The sequence below is a fragment of the Lissotriton helveticus genome, chromosome 2_1 (assembly GCF_964261635.1).
Source record: "Lissotriton helveticus chromosome 2_1, aLisHel1.1, whole genome shotgun sequence".
Taxonomy (NCBI): Eukaryota; Metazoa; Chordata; class Amphibia; order Caudata; family Salamandridae; genus Lissotriton; species Lissotriton helveticus.
The window spans coordinates 1506431396-1506448185 of record NC_136059.1 but is presented as its reverse complement, the minus strand read 5'-3'; the positions used below and the strand labels follow the sequence as shown (position 1 = coordinate 1506448185).

Sequence of the window (16790 nt, the reverse complement as noted above, 5' to 3'; positions counted from 1 at the left end):
AACAGTCTAACAGTTTTATACACTTTTAATTAAATTCTACCTACCACAGTAGCACTTGCACCTTCTAAGGGTGGGTAATGGGGGCGGCTGTACTTTGCAGCACTTCTGGTAGACCAGGAATGACTCAGGGGAGGGTTGGCGGTCTAGATGCTGAGCTTCAGGGGAGAGAAAAGCACAGCCAAAGGCGTGCCAAAGACAAGCCCGTCTGCACCTGTCAGCGCCTGGCCCGTGCCTAGTGCCAGGCACGCTGCCAGTTCTAGCCCCCACTCTGCATCAAAGCATATTTACACTGGGGATCAGCTGGCAGAACTCAACAACAGAAGTAAGTGCTGACAGAAACTTAGTCTTAGCACTGACTCGTTCGCGGCGTCTTTCCAGTGCCCAGACGGCAACCTTTTCATCTGCCCCATTAAACCACAATTGGTGTTACTCAGTTCAAAGCGTGTCCCGAAAGGGCCACGCAGGAATAGGACAGTCCTATGTACTTTAATCAATGCACGCTCCCTTTGTAAACATGCCACAGAGTTTGCTATGTTTGTGGAGGCCCACACTGTTGACCTAGCCTTCATTACCGAGATGTGGGCTGAGGCCTCTTCAGACCCAGACTTAGCGATGGCTGTCCCTGCTGGGTATACAATGTTTAAACAAGACCGGGTGGGAAAAAGAGGCAGGGGGCTTACCGTAATATTTTTAAGTAGGTGGAAGGGGACATTCATTACTCAAAACAATGTGCCAACCCTGGAATCCTTTCTGTTCAAGATCGTAATAGACCATTGATACACTTTTAACAGCCTTTTATTTTATCGACCTCCTGGCCCCCGGACAGACTTTTTAAACATCGTAGGTCAATCCTTGGATGTGATATTCCAGTCGTCAGACTTTACACTCCTGGGTGACTTCAACCTTCCCCTTGAAGACTCTTCAGACAGAGAGGCACTACATTTTATTGATATTATGAACAGCCTAGGACTCACTCAGCAGGTGCCTGGCAGTACTCATTCTGGGGGACACTTGCTTGATGGAGTATTTTCAAATAATACGTTTTTACAATGTCTTCCTTCTCTACCGCTCATTTGGTTGGATCATAAAGCTGTTATGTTCTCTTTCTCCTTCCACAACCTGCAGTTAGAGAAGTTGAGAAACAATCAGTCCAGAAGGGTCCGGCCTTGGAACGAGATTGCAACTGAAACCCTAGAAAGTTCCCTGGCCCAGAATCCATCCAAGTCTAATAAAAATACAAATATGGCAGCTGTTGCCTTTGAGCGGTGGCTCAGTAGCTCATGTTCTACCTGTTAAACTCATTACTAATCATAGGACAAGACACACTGAACTCTGATCCTCTCAGACTTCAAAAACAAAAATGTTGCCACCTTGAAAGGAAGTGGAGATCCTGCTATGATATTAATGACAGAAGTGCCTACAAACAAGCCTTGCTTGATTATAAAAAAATCCAAGTTGGAGAAGAAAACCCGCTTTTTTACTACAGCCATAACAACTGCAAAAAACTCTTCGAAATAACTTTTCTACTCAGTAAAAAAGTTAGCTAGATGCCCTGAAATGACAGAAACACCAGTAAGCCAGACCTTCTGTAACTCCTTAGCCACTTTCTTTCAAGACAAAGTCAGTACAATTTATTGAGGCTTTTCCACTTCTTACTTTCAAGGGGCTACTCTCTCCCCGGGTACACCAGCCACTCCTAGCGGAACAATGGAAATCTCTTCAGTTATTACCCCAGTTATTCACCCCAGATATTAGTGACCCCCAAATTATCCTTTTTTCCTTCACTGACCAGGTCCTTCATCTTCTTCTGTCCACTAAATATGGTTCCCCATTGGATCCGTGTCCACCCCAAATCTTTCATCTTCTACCAGAAGTATTTGCTTCTCATCTGTCTCCCATCTTCAACCAAAAGTTCCCCTCAGGCACATTCCCCAATAACTGGAAACTGGCATCTCTTCTTCCTCTCCTAAAAAAGCAAATCTAGATGGGGCAGATCCTAATAATTACCGCCCAATCTCAAGACTCCCCCTGCCTGCAAAAATGGTCGAAAAAGCAATGAATGTGGTATTATCAGACTATATTGAGAAACATGACATTTTGGATGCCACTCAGTTTGGCTTTAGAAAGCAACATAGTACTGAACTGGCACTGATTTCAGCGTCCAAACAGATTAGGCAGACAGGTGATGCAGGGGGTAACACAGGACTTGTGCTGCTAGAACTCTCTTCTGCATTCGACACTGTCATTCATAAAAAATTGTTGGAATTCCTGGAAAGGATAGGCATCAAAGGAATGGCTCTTGCTTTACCTAGTTCATTCCTGATGGGCCGTGAACAGGTCGTGGCTCTTTCGGAATTCAAGTCACCTAATTTCACACTGCCAAGTGGAGTCCCACAGGGATCATCATTGAGCCCCACCCTCTTTAATATTTACGTTGCTCCTCTGGCAAGGCTAATCAGATCTCTGGGTTTCTCTGCAATTTCCTATGCCGATGATACCCAGATTATTGTGTCAGTGACAGGTTCGCCTTCAGATACTTTATACACCAAAAAACCAGGATCCTAGGACTACAGAGATCCTAGTCTGTCGTATCTCCTTATTATAGTCCACTTGAAGGTTTGTAGTTTTCTACATAACCTTCATAGTACTCTATTCAGTAGTCTTTATATATGTATGCCATAAAAACCCTTTCACACACTTTGTTGACAGTTTTTTAGAGTATTAAGGACTCATAGGCTAAACGGTCCCAACTTTTTCAGTCCCATTCATAAACTGATAAATGTGAAATAGTGAAACGGGCAAAATGACCCCTCACGGGCATACCACCAATCGGGCCACTGGTAGGTACTCACCAGATGAGCCCATTGTTATCATCATCGGCGGTCATTACGCCCTAACAGAAAAAGGTGTCCAAAGAAGAATGTGAGTGATATAAAGGTGCAAAACGTGAAGCGCAGAAGTAAGTCACACCTCACAGTGTGAAAAAAACAGGTTAAAATTGAAGGGATTCACTAGATATACAACAACTTTATTATTTTGCTCAGTGAACCCACTCAAACTTAAAGACAGTGTAGGTTGCTATATATGCATACCACTGTTAGATGCCAACATGTTTCTCTGCTTCCATAGCTTTATGCAGATTCATCAGGGCCAAGCTTTTTAGCCACAGCACCAATTATTGGACACATCAATCTAAAAAGCTGTCAACAAAATAAAACACATAGACACACTGTGTAATTATTCATTATCCAAAGGTAGGTCTCTTTTTCAAGTATAAAAGGTGGATAAACACTATCTTTTGTATATTTACCCTCTGTGAGCCATGATGTAGCTTACCAGCTAAGAGGTTCGTGAGTAAAAACAAGTTTCCTTGAGTGAAGCCCTTTTAGGCAAGGCAGCGCTTCTATAGTCGCTTTTATCTGCAGGCAAAAAAAGCATTTTATCAGCCACTCAACGTGTATATCTCACCACAGCAGATAACTCCTATTCATAACACTTTGCCATGGCATAACCGCCAAACTGCAAACTCAACGTGTCACTTAGTTTGAACATGTCCTCGACCAAAGTTCTTTATCTATATCTTTATCGCCTTCAGATACAGCAGCACAGTTCCACACCTGCCTCCGCCAGGTTGGGAACCGGATGGCCACTAATTGTTTGAAATTAAATTCCAGTAAACCTAAGTCCTACTCTTTGGCAGCAACACTAATTTCTGGTCGCCTGCTTTGTGGCCTTCGGAGCTAGGCACGCCACCTATCCCAAAAAATAAGGTAAAAAACCTGGGAGTCACTTTCGACTCCATGCTCTCCTTTGAAGGCCACGTAAACCAGGTCACATCTGTATCTTTCTACACACTGAAATTACTTAGAAAGATCCTTCCATGTATCCCTGTTAATTTATGGAAGTTAGTGCTCTTGGCTCTCGCCCTATCCAGAGCCGACTATTGCAACGGTCTTTTCATCAACCTCTGGCTGAAATGTCTAACTAAGTTGCTTATTATGCTAAATGCTGCAGCGCGCTTTTTGCTGAACATTCCTAAACACAAATCATGCTTCTCCGGCGCTTACAGAGTTACACTGGTTACCAGTAAAGAGACGGATCGAGTTTAAGGCTCTCTGTATAGCATTTAAAGCAACTCACGACATAGGACCTGTCTTTTTTAAATAGAATTTTCAGCTTTACACTCCTGCTTTCCATCTACACTCAGCTTACGCTCACAATTTGGTAATCCCCAGATTCAGGAAAAGCTCTTCGGGTGGGGGAAGCTTCCTGGTCGATACGACCAGACTCTGGAACTCGCTTCCACAGAAGTTAAAAGATGAAACTCACTTGTTGGCCTTCAGGAAAGCGTTACAGACGTGGCTCTTCAAACTTTGATTTTGTGTGAAGACCTTTCGGCATTTTTTTTCACCTGATGAGCTAGTGCCTTGACACCCTCGGTTAACTGTATTGTGCTTTATACATTTCTTTTTCATTTAATTTAATTTAATTTTTCGTTATAAAGCTGGCTCCTGAAGACTTGACGAAGCCCAAACAGAGCACTTAAAAATAGTCTCGCTCACTTCCCCCTCTCACTCTGTATTGACAAACCAATCTGGCCCCCTTTCACTTGATCTCTATTTTCCGCTGCTCTTCAAACCCCTCCCAGGAGCGAGCCTTCCTCTCCTTCTGCGCACCCACAAACTGCATCCCTTTCTCCCTTAATCATTCCAGTGACAACATGATTTGGTGCATAGAAAGGCCGCAGTTTATTCATACATAACATGGTTGTACATTTCGCAATTTTATTTGGACATTCATAAACATCCATGTCGTTGTATATCCTGCATCGTCCTTGTAACATTCTTGTAGCTGTTCACTTCCTGACAGCAGCACAGTTTTTGCTTGAGCTGCCCCTTTGCCAGGCCTCTGTTTTTGCGGTTCCAGGATTCCCTTGCTACTGATTTTGTGGGCGTCTGTTAGGACCGGCCCGGGGTGCAAGTGCCGTTCAGCTTGCCCTGGACCCTTTGCTGGCCACTCGCCTGCTCCTCAGTGCCGCTGCGGTGTGGCATCCCAAGGACCCAGCACGAGCATCTCATCTACTCTGCCTGTGCTCTGTCATTTGCTCACTCAGTACCCCTGCCGTGAGGCATCCCAAGGACATTGTGTGAGTCGCCTATCTACAGCTAGTAATTTTCTCTTTTATGTACTTTTTCTGGGTTTCTTCCGCCCCTCACCTCAACCTTGCAGCTTGGGTGGGTGGGATTCTGCCATTGGCTGGGGGGGGGGGGGGGTTCGAGTGCCAAACTGGGGCCCTGTATCCCTTCTTACACCCCCGACTGCTTGCCGCCTCGTCCCCTGATTGGGGGGGGCCAGAGACAACCTCGGGGACAACCAATCCGGTGTGACCCCTTTTTTGCAGGCTTTATCACGGTAGGGGGAGGGCTCCCGCCTACGGGCGGCAATTGTCCCGGATCCCCATCGGGTCTGACTGCCCCTCCCCCGGCCCATGTTTCTTCCTTGCTCATGTGCCCTCCCTCACCCCTTGCGGTGGCCCTTCAGTTTTCTTGCATTTCCAGCTTCTCTCACTGCGTGTCTTCCCCCCCCCCACTCTTCTTTCTTTCTCACTGCTCTCTTTTGCACCCATCGAGGAGCGAAAAGCCTCAGTCATTTGGCAGAACTTTGCCGCCATCTCAGAGGTTGATCTCCTCAAATGCATCCGCGAAACCAAACCCTCCAACCATTCTTCTGACCCCATACCCAGTGGCATCGCCATTGATTTCTATACTAACACCCTTTCCTACTGGACCAGGCTAGTCAATCTCTTCCTCAGTCAAGGATCCCTTCCAGTTGTCCTCAAAACAGGACAGGTTACCCCCCTTCTAAAAAAACCCTCTGCAGATGCAAATGACCTCAATAACTTCCGCCCCATCACCAATCTCCCTTTTCTTTCAAAGATCACAGAAAAATGTGTTGCAAAACAACTGTCCCAACACATTATGGACAATAATCTCCTCGACATGTTCCAGTCGGGCTTTATTCAATATTGCAGCACTGAAACAGCCCTGCTGCAAGTGGTCGATGATGCGCTGCATATTCTCGATTCGGGGGAATCATGCCTTCTGATTCTCCTTGACCTCTCTGCAGCTTTTGACACTGTTAATCACAACACCCTCCTGAACATTCTTCATCAGAGAATGGGCGTCGAAGGCACAGTACTCAAATGGGTTGCCTCTTTCCTCTCGGACAGATCCCAAATGATTAAGATTGTGAACAGTCTCTCGTCTCCACTGGTGGTTGGTCAAGGCGTCCCTCAAGGTTCTATCCTTGCTCCCACTCTGTTTAATCTTTATCTGGAACCATTAGGGAACCTCCTAAGCAAATCTGGAATCCTCTACCATCTCTATGCGGACGACACCCAAATATACCTCAAGGTGTCTTCCCCTCATGATCTCTCACTACTCAGCTCTACACTCAACGCTATTCACAACTGGGTGTTAGTGCACCAACTCATTCTCAATCCCTCTAAAACGGAATTCCTCCTCTTATATAACTCTCTCTCCCCGCCTCCTGTTCAATCCTGGTTGGATCAGTTGAATCTACTCAACAGTAAACCCATCATTGTGGACTGCGCTAAATCCTTAGGTGTAATACTGGACAGTAGACTCACACATCAATTCCATGGCCATTAGCGCACGTTATCAGCTGCGCCTTCTTTGGGGGATTCGTCGGTTCTTCCCAGAGAATGACCTAAGAACCTTGGTTCAATCGCTAGTTCTCTCTAGATTGGACTATTGTAATTCTCTTCTGACTGGCCTTCCCAAATCTCACCTCTCTCCCCTTAAATCCGTCCTCCATTCAGCAGCTCGCTTCATTTCAGGGTCCAAACGAAGTGACCACATCACCCCTATCCTGTCTTCTCTCTGATGGCTTCCCATCGAGGCTAGAGCTATCTACTAAACGGCGTGCATCACCCACAAAGCTTTGCACTCTTCCTCCCCTCGCTATCTGGCGAATAAACTGAAATTGTCTGGAGACTCAAGACCATGGAATGCGGAAAAGTTCCTTCTTGAGCCCCCCTCCTTCAAAAGGGAGAAATTGATTGCACAATCGTTCTCAGGTAATGAAGTGAGAATCTGGAACTCACTTCCTCCTTCGCTCCGTGCCATCACCTCCATCCAGATCTTCAAAGCGGACCTCAAATCTCTTTTATTCCAAAGACACTTTCCGAACTAATTCCCCCCTTCTCAGACCTCGCCAGGAAGTTCTTTAGTCATTGTAAATGTGTCACATATATTTATATTTTTATTTGTAAATCCTGTGCTTGCTGCGTTTGATTTTGTGTTCCGTTTGCCTGAGTTGTTTTGATTCTATGGCCTGCTATTTTTCGCCAGGAAGTTCTTTATTCATTGTAAAATTTGTCATTTATATTCATATTTTTGCTGGTACAGTCTGTGCTTGCTGCGCCTGAGATTGTGTGCCTTATGCTTACGTCGCTTTGATTCTATGGCATGCTATTTTTATTTGTTCCATTCCTGTAACAGTTCTCTCATGTAACGAAACTGGTTCTATTGTACAGTGCTCTGACACCTTCGGGTAAAGTCCGCGCTTTATAAGAATGCATTGAATAAATAAATAAATAAATAAAAATGCGCCCCTCCCAGTGTCCCGACCACAGACTTGGCCATAAAAGCACCGGTGAGTTATTTTGGGATGTGGATACTCCCGGTGGGCGTTGTCCTCCCTGCTGCAGGAATGATTCATGATTCCGCCCCTGTTGACTGGTTTATAGGGTCACGTAGTTATTATAAACAGCCGGTAGAGTTTTATAATCTTCCTTTTCGTTTCAATTACCTGGTCTTATAAGGATCACCACAATACAGTGCAAACAGTCACCCCACCAGGAGCGCAGCTATGAGGAGTGTAGCAGGTGCAGTGGCAACGTGATATGGGACCTACTACACAGCAAACGCCATTTTTCTTACTACCGAACTGAGCCATTTTCCTTACTCACATTAGGGCATGTGTCCCACTATCAGCATTGGTCTTATTGCTCGCAGGGGGCAGAAATGTGTTTGACCAGTGATCCTCACATCCAATCAGGACACCGAGGACTTGAAAAACATCACATTTTGCTATTGATCATGTTGCGCTGCTCTCATTTCCTTTTCGAAGGCCTAAGACAGCATTCCTCTCATCATGAGTGGAACGATTTGTGTTTAGGGTGTTAAAGGAAACTGGGGCAGGGATGGTAGTATAAAAATAAAATCATCGTCTGCTCATGCATGAATTGTATCTGCTGTTGCTGAAATGGCAAAGACTAGTGCGCAAAGCCACCAGCTTTGTGACGTCAAAGCCACAAGTCACTTGGCCAAGTCAGTCAAAAGTACATTGTAAAAACGTAATGCCTTTAGCACTTTGCATCTAATATGCAATTCAAAAAAATAAGGGGGCATGAAAGGGGCAGTACCTCTCCTTAGGGAGAGCCACACTAGAGATGAGCCAATGATCTACTCGGCTCTTAGAGCCTGTGCACTAGCCGAGCCCTGAAAATGTTTACTATGTAAATCACGCAACAGACATCATGGCTGATTACATCAATGTGTGCAATCTCTGCGCTTTTCACCAGTTTGGTTTTCAAATGGGATAAGGAAATGAAACTGTTGCACTACAAATTCTGTATGAGGTTCATCAAATGCTAGATGAGAGTGACTCCTTAATACTTCTAGATCTCACAGCAGCATTTGACACAATTGATCCTAGTAGTCTTTGTCCCTTACTCGTATGACGGTTCGGGTTTCAGGATCCAGTTCTAAGCTGATTTTCTCTTTTTTTCATCCAGCTGGTCAGTCACAATCTGAAGAGTGAAATTAATATCACTGGTGTTGTCACAGGACTACAGGACTGCACCCGTCTCCCAATTCTTTTCAACTTGGATCAGGCACCATCTTAAATATTTGCGAGAGAATGGGAGTCAAAATCCACCAGTCTGCCAACCACACACAAATACCACTTCTCTTTTTGATATCTACATCCTCCAATCCATGCTATTAAATGTACAATAATGAATGACTGAAAGTCTCCTAACATTAAATGTTTGAAGAACTGAATTTAAATATTTTTTCACCAAAGTACAGAAAAGCTTCAACTTAGAATTGCTTAAACAACTGATATTGCTAAACGCTCGCAAAATGTTCTCTCCCATGGTAACCTCACTCAGAATTTTTCTTGAGACCTTACTACCTACGATCACTCACATACACAAAATACAAATGATAGAAAAGTTTCAGCTATGGGCTCTAAAAAAATCTAAGCTTTTCCTACTCCAGATTTACAAAATATGCTGCCCATGCTTTAATCTTGTCTTGATTGGACGCTGGCAGTGCTGGTCTAGCTAGCCTAGCACAAAACACCCTCTACCCCATCAAAGTAGTTCTCCACTCCCATTCTAGACTTCATTCTTCCCCCAAGAAATGTGATCACATCACCCTGATTCTCATCTTCAAAATTCAAAAAAGCCTTTTTTTTTACATGTGAAGGCTTTGACATTAATACAGCACATAAACCCTGTAGGTGGCCCTGATTATTTTAGAACCACATTATAGTCTAATAAATCAAACACAATAGGTTTTTGTACAACTGGTAATCTAAACTTTCCGGAATGTGAGCTTTGCCGTAAGTGGAGGTGCTTCATTCTCTCCCGATGCCATTCACAGTATGCCTGCTTGGTTTTAATTATATCCAGGGCTGCAATTAAAACAAAATAACCAGTAGGTGTTGTGCTTTCTTGTGCTAGCCATAATCCCAGCCTTTGCAACAGCTCGCAAGGAGTCACCAGGTTAATGCCACTCCATTTATGAGACGGGGTTTGCAACCTGTCCCCTTGCGGCATGAACCCTTCAACCCCAAAAGGAGCAGCTGGGCCCATTCCACTGCAACAATGTGCTTCAACCAGTTTCTTTTGTACACATCAAGCTCCAAGTGTTTTTCTTACAAGTGATGTGGTTGCAAAGATGTTTTAAATACTCTGCACAATATATTGCCTTTCTCAATAAACAAGTCATAACACTTTTATGGAGGTCCTTTAAATTATATTGCCCAACTGTTCACCAAACTAAAACTTAAAAAAATATATTATTAATCAAATAGGCGAAACCTAATGCATTTACCAATGCTTGTTTACCTTTGTGTCTCTAGCTCTGGTTCAAATCTTTGATAATATCCCCAGTAAGCACAATTTCGCACTCATGTTCTCTGTCTAATTCAGAAATCCACCAAGAATATGAGCTGAGTCCATCGAACGTTTGTGGATACCCTACAGTCCCACCATGAATTACCGAAGACTGTCCTGTCCAACTTGCATCCGGGACAGTTTGTTGACAATGGTGGGCTTCATTTTCATGAGTACCTAGGATGAGTTTTACCCTGTTGTTTCGCGAGACATCCTTAGCATTTTCAGACATTCTAATCTATGTATTCTCATAAGATATCCACCAGTGCTTCTGAAACGTGCGACAGGCACAGTCTTGGAAACCTAAATAAATTCCTCAGATTTACAGATCTGCTTCTATTAAAGGGCGTAACCCTGCAGGGGAAGATTTACAAATTTATTTTGTGAATTCGACCCATGATCTGAATATTTGAATTGCCTGATTCATCAAGTTGACAGTAGGAGGCAAATAATAAAAAGTGGGGATTGTAGCCCTAGAGTTACATTATTTGCTTGCTACTTTTGCCAGAATGCAGGGATCTAGGGACTCAATGGAAATTGTCTTTGGTCATGGAATGAGTACAAGAACGATTTGATGTCATTCTTCTCCATCCTGACTAATAATTGTACTCTTTTTTGGAGTTAGTCTTTTAGAATGATCTTATCTGAACATAATTTCTGATGTGCCAATCTGTTATTAACAGCTCAGTATTATGGAGAAGATGAACATGTCCTGGTGGATAACAAATGCCAGTGTGTGAAGGTGACTTCCCGGTTTGTCTCTTCAAAGGACAATCCATCTGAAGAGATCCTTGAAAGGAATATCAGAATCATGTAAGTTAAAGAGCTTGTGCGTTGTTTGTCTCGGCAATACTATTTTATATCCATAAATATACGTATTTATTCATAATGGGTAAATGCATATTATTGTCTAGTAGCACCAAATATGGGTTCTGATAGCATTATTAATCACAAATTTAAAGTGAGAGTGTTTTGTCAATGTAACCAGAAACCTGAGATGGCTTTGTTGGGTAACACTGTACGTTTGAATGAAGAATATTAGTTAAATAACTGGACTATAAAGTTTGGATATCTGCAGTAAAATAAAAGTAAAATACAGTGTATGCAGTGATGTGAAGTTTTTATGTTTTTTTGTCTGAGTGAGAGGTGTGTGAAGCTGATGGGTCTAAGGTGCATTTAACCATGGGCCCTGACTATCTTTAGAATATTCTAATCAGTTAGGGGAGAGAGAAGCTGAGATCCATTCGGCTTCCAACCGATAGACAAATATTCAGAGAGGAATAGATCACTTGTCCTTTTGTTCCCAGGGTCTGGGGTTCTGGCCTTCTAAAAAACCCTAATTCACATAGTAGTCGTAGGAGCGGCATATCTTGATTGTCTGCTTCAATCTGTTACGTGAACAGCATCATTTAGAATATTCATGTTTAAGTTTTGTTTAGAATCCATGAGCTCAGGAGTGTGATTTGGAGCTATATTTATCTAAATGGACTGTCATGCTCATATTATAGTAAATGTATGGGTGTAAAAGGAACCTTGTAAAATATGGGGCTTAAAATATCAGCTTTTATGAAAATAAAGCATCCAAACCTGTGGGGGGGCGGAGCTAGCCGCGGAACGAATTGGCCGCACTTTAAGTGAGCTCCTCCGGGCGCCCGCTATCATCATCCCGATCCTACACTACAGAAGGTGTCCACACGCCGGATACTCAAGCGATAAATAGCCTGACACAGGGCCTGCACTCGATGGAAGTCTGGAGAAAAACGGAGTCCCTGACATGAAGCAATTTTGGCTGAAAAGAGACGGCGGCCTATGAAGAGGGAGACTGAGGTGCAACACCGGCATAGAGTGGAGGGCCGAGCCGAGATGCAGAGCATGTAGCTCGGACTACAGTAGCCCCGCCCACCGCAGAATCGCGAGGTCGCGCTGCCGGAGGCCGGCGCATGCACCAGGCGTTGACTGCGAGGACTGACCTGAAGGCCAAATACTTATAGGTACGTCGGTCCCTGTGCCATTGAATTAATTGCCGAGCGCCACGCTTAGAGGCCCCTACGAGGCCGCATGGTTGCGGAGTGCGACGAAAGGGAGTGCGCTGTGACGGAGATCGGGCCTAATATCTTCACCCATCGGGGTAAAAGACACACGTGGAGTGCAGCAGGGCCACAAGACCAAGAACAGATACACTGACCGGCACAGCGAGGAGGTGCACCGATATATGCCACATAGAGTCCTGAAACAAGAGCGCAGGGCAGCACAATAACTTACAGCAGCCATAGCTCCTGGGGAACTCCGAGACCAACCCCAGAGACATCCCTATGCTGCAGCTGGGACACAGCACCGCATAGTTATTAAAGAGAGCATCGCGGCCCAGAGAGACCAACGCGAGGAAGCGAGCTGCACCCCAGACCAGAGCGCTTAACGAGAAGCTATAGGGGGCCTAAGCAGCAGGTCCAGTTCGTCAGCAGGTAACATACCCAAACTAGTGGCGCGTACTTGAACACACCCGGATACACGTCTGTCGCGGTCACTGGCCCAAAACGTGGACAAACGCCTGTGCACAGTACGGCACCAGACGACTGAAATCGTGCCAATAAAAAAACAAAAAAAAACAAACAAAAGCGGAACACGCTCGGGTCCCAATGGGTAAGCCAGACAAGAACCAGCCGAAGTTGAACTTTGATCAATCGAAAAAAATACTAGACCAACCCGGAGATGACCACCAAACACATCCATCGTCAGTGCAAAATGCGGAGGACCCGCAACAGATAGTGTACAATCAATGTTTGCAACGATCCAAACGGCGCTGACGAACATCGACGGCAAAATTGATAACCTCACACACAGAGTTGACCGCATGTCTGAACGGCTAGACAGGCACACCGAAAGGATTGAAATGGCCGAACGCAGGATATCAGACTTGGAAGATATCAGCACTCAAGCAACATCAAAACAGACCGGAGTGGACAAACAACTGGCTATATTGACAGCTAAATCCGAGGATTTGGAGGCCCGGTCTAGACGCAGCAACATAAGAATCATGGGAATTGCGGAAACAACAAACACAGGCCTGATGGAAAAATACACGGAACAACTACTGATCACACTGCTGGGGAGAGAGACATTTTCGGAGGTCTTCCTGATTGAAAGAGCGCATCGGTCCCTAGCCCCGAAACTACCAGTGGGCGCGAGACCACGGCCCATCATAGCTAAACTGCTAAACTGCCGGGATAGAGATGCAGCGCTACGAAAGTCCAGAGAACTTGGCGCCTTGAAACATGAGGGAATGGATATAGCTCTATACCCCGACTTCACGCAATCGGTCCAGGAGGCGAGGAAGAAATATGCGCAGGCAAAGCAAAAACTCCGTGACTTACAGATTCCATACGCCATGCTATACCCAGCTCGGCTGAAGATCACCGACGAGGGCTCCATGAAGATCTTCAATGAACCTAAGGAACTCCTGAAATATCTGCAGACGAGGAAACCGAAGGGGGAACGTAGACGTTCACCAAGGGACAGACAGCAAGGCCAGGGGCCCCTGTCGGATGTGGAATGATGGGATGACCTGCAAATGCTACACACGTGACTCCTGTGCATGAGAGTACCGGACCATAGACTCTCCAAATGATAGGAACTGAGCCCAGTAGGCCCACCGACAAACTGTTAAGGAGATGAAAGCGCTGGGGACAATCAGCGGTGAACTATGACACCTTGAACTACATCCCACCACTGGAGCACTCAATTGAAGACTGACGGTTCAGATAAGTTGCAGGAAAACTGTATTTATATACGTATAAGAGTGAAATGTTACAAGGCATGTGTTAATGATGTCAATAATATTGGTGTTAGGCGTTAAACTGTCACATTAAGATGATAGAGAACCGGGGAGTACACAGCTGTAGTGCATTTCTATACTGAGAATGAGGCCCCCCTCAGGATGTCCAGATAGAGGGGGAAGATCCCGGCTACTCCAGCCCACCTGTGTGCACCACACCTGTTACTTACATGGGGTTGTTTACGGATAAGCATGCTAGGAGAGGAGGGATAAGCATGGTATCCTCATGGGAGATGTCTTCGTCGAAGGGTTATAGATGAAGTGGGAGGAGGTGGGACGAGGGGGAAAACTTAAAAAATCACCGGGCAGCAGTAGACAGCACCACATTCTACTCGCAAGACTGTACACGACGGAGCGTAGAGATCCAAGAAAGTATAGACGATAATGTACCTGTAACACATGGCTGAGACGAGACAGCAGGTTAGGACACTGACCCTAATGACCTGGAACGTGAGAGGCTTACAAGACCCGCGAAAAACCAGGAAAGTCCTTGCATACTTAGATAGACACAAAGTAGATGTAGCCTGTCTTCAGGAAACACACACAGCGCCTCAACGAGAATGCAGAGTGGGATACAGATGGGCACAATTCCGAGTGGCATCCTCTTACTCGAACTACGCCAGAGGGGTCTTGATACTGGTTAAGCGCAACATTCCCTTCATACTGCTTAAAGCGACCACAGACGATCAAGGGAGATATATTATACTCAGGGGTAATTTTGGGGGGACAGACCTTACAGTTGTCACAGGATACGGCCCTAATGTAGATGACCCGCAATTCTACGATTACCTCTGGGGCAAACTCAGAGAGACACAACCGACGTCCACAGTGTGGGGGGGAGATTTCAATACATGCATAGACCCACTACTAGATAGAGCCTCTGGTACCGAAAGACATGGGAAGCGAGCAGCCCGCTCGATCCTGTAAGGAATGAAGGAGTGGTCCATGGTAGATGTATGGCTATTACGACACCCAATGAGACGAGACGCTACATGCACCTTACTTTCCACAATACCTGGTCAAGATTAGACTACTGGCTGACTACACAGGATGTTAGCATGTGGGCAAAGGAAATAGAACACCTACCTAAGACACTATCAGATCACTCCCCTGTGCGACTGGTGATGGAAATCCCCACCCACACACCGAGGGAATTCACATGGCGACTTAGACCATCAGCACTGAAAGATCAAATCTTCTGTGGAGAATTGAGACAGGCTATAGAAGACTTTTTTAAGATCAATAATGGGACAGTGGAGAGCTATAGGACGCTGTGGGAGGCCTTCAAAGTAGCCATAAGAGGCCACTGCATTAGCAAGCATGCTGGCATTCTTAGAGATATTAGGCAACAACTAAACATGGTAGAACGAGAAATCCGAATACTGGAAGCCGAGTATGCTGCCACACTACAAGATTCTCTCTTGGCAGACATACGTAGCAAAATATATATTTATTTATTTTCGAAATGTTTATAGCGCAACAAATACCCTGGGGTGTCTCGGCGCTGTGGAGCTACTAGAATCAACCATCATCTTACTGGTTGAACAACCATGTTTTTAAGAGCCTACGAAAGCTCATCAGGTTCGGGGCGGTCTTAATGGCCAGTGGCAAAAGATTCCAAAGTTTTGGAGCGGCCACCAGAAAACGCCTGTCTCCCCAAGTGGCAGTTCTTGTACGCGGTACAGAGAGGAGACTGGTGTTAGCCGATCTTAATTGCCTCTTAGGAGTATAAAGCTGAAAAGCTTCAGTAAGGAACCTGGGTCCTATGCCATGTACTGCCTTATAGGCAATGCAGAGGGCCTTAAATTTGATGCGGCTCTCGACTCTCAGCCAGTGGAGGTGGCGGATGGCAGGGGTGGTGGGCTTGCGGCGAGGGATATTTAGGAGAATCCTTGCAGCCGCATTCTGGATAGACTGCAACTTCGTTAGGACACGCTTCTGAGTATGTAAAAAGAGAGCGTTCCCATAGTCTATTTTTGAGAAAACTAAGGTAGAGACCAGAGTTTTCCCGGCTGAGGTAGGGAGGTAAGGCAGTAATTTCTTAATTTTTTTCAAAATAAAGAAAGCTGAAGAGACAACCTTATTAGTGTGGAGAAGTGTGGCTCACTGGTTAGAGCAGGCAGACCCTGAAGCAGAGGTCAGACCCGGGACCAGGGTTCAATTCCAGACGCGGCAGGGTCTCGAGCTCAAATGTCCACGGACTCGATAATTCTCGCTTCGGTGCCTGACCTAATCATGGGTTCACACTCGGCAACTCTGGGCATTAAGCTTGCTTAATCTCCACAATGGCCCCCCGCGGCGGGATGCCTGGCTTTCACCTTGGGGATGCCCTGTAGGGGCTATCTCACAGGGAAAAACCAGGATGGGTTCCCAAGGCAAAGCGCTTAGAGACCCCTGGGTTATAAGCGCTATATAAATCCAAACAAACAAACAAACAAACAGCTTACTGTCAAAAATCACTCCCAAGTTTCTGGCCTTTTCCACTGGGACAGGTGGAGGGCCCAGCTTTTCAGGCCACCAGATAGACGACCATTCAGGGGAGAGCCTGCCGAAGGTCATGATCTCGGTCTTGTCCGAGTTAAGCCTCAGACAATTCGAGGCCATCCAGGTGCTGACCTCAAGCATGGCTCTTTGGAAGTTGGCTGCCACAGTAGGGCCATCTCTATGGATAGCCAGAACCAGCTGGGTATCATCTGCGTATGATGTAAGCCGTACCCCATGGGCCTTTATTACCCTCGCCAAGTCCGC

The 16790-nt window shown here is 45.5% G+C and overlaps 1 protein-coding gene across 1 annotated transcript in view; it reads left to right on the top strand.

The window, feature by feature from the left end:
* Positions 1-16790, top strand: part of JCHAIN (joining chain of multimeric IgA and IgM) — a 123405-nt gene that overhangs the window by 31415 nt on the left and 75200 nt on the right. Inside the window, exon 2 of the mRNA XM_078676396.1 lies at positions 10894-11023. Within this exon, the coding sequence (XP_078532522.1) occupies positions 10894-11023 (130 nt within the window). The remainder of the gene's footprint in view (positions 1-10893; positions 11024-16790) is intronic.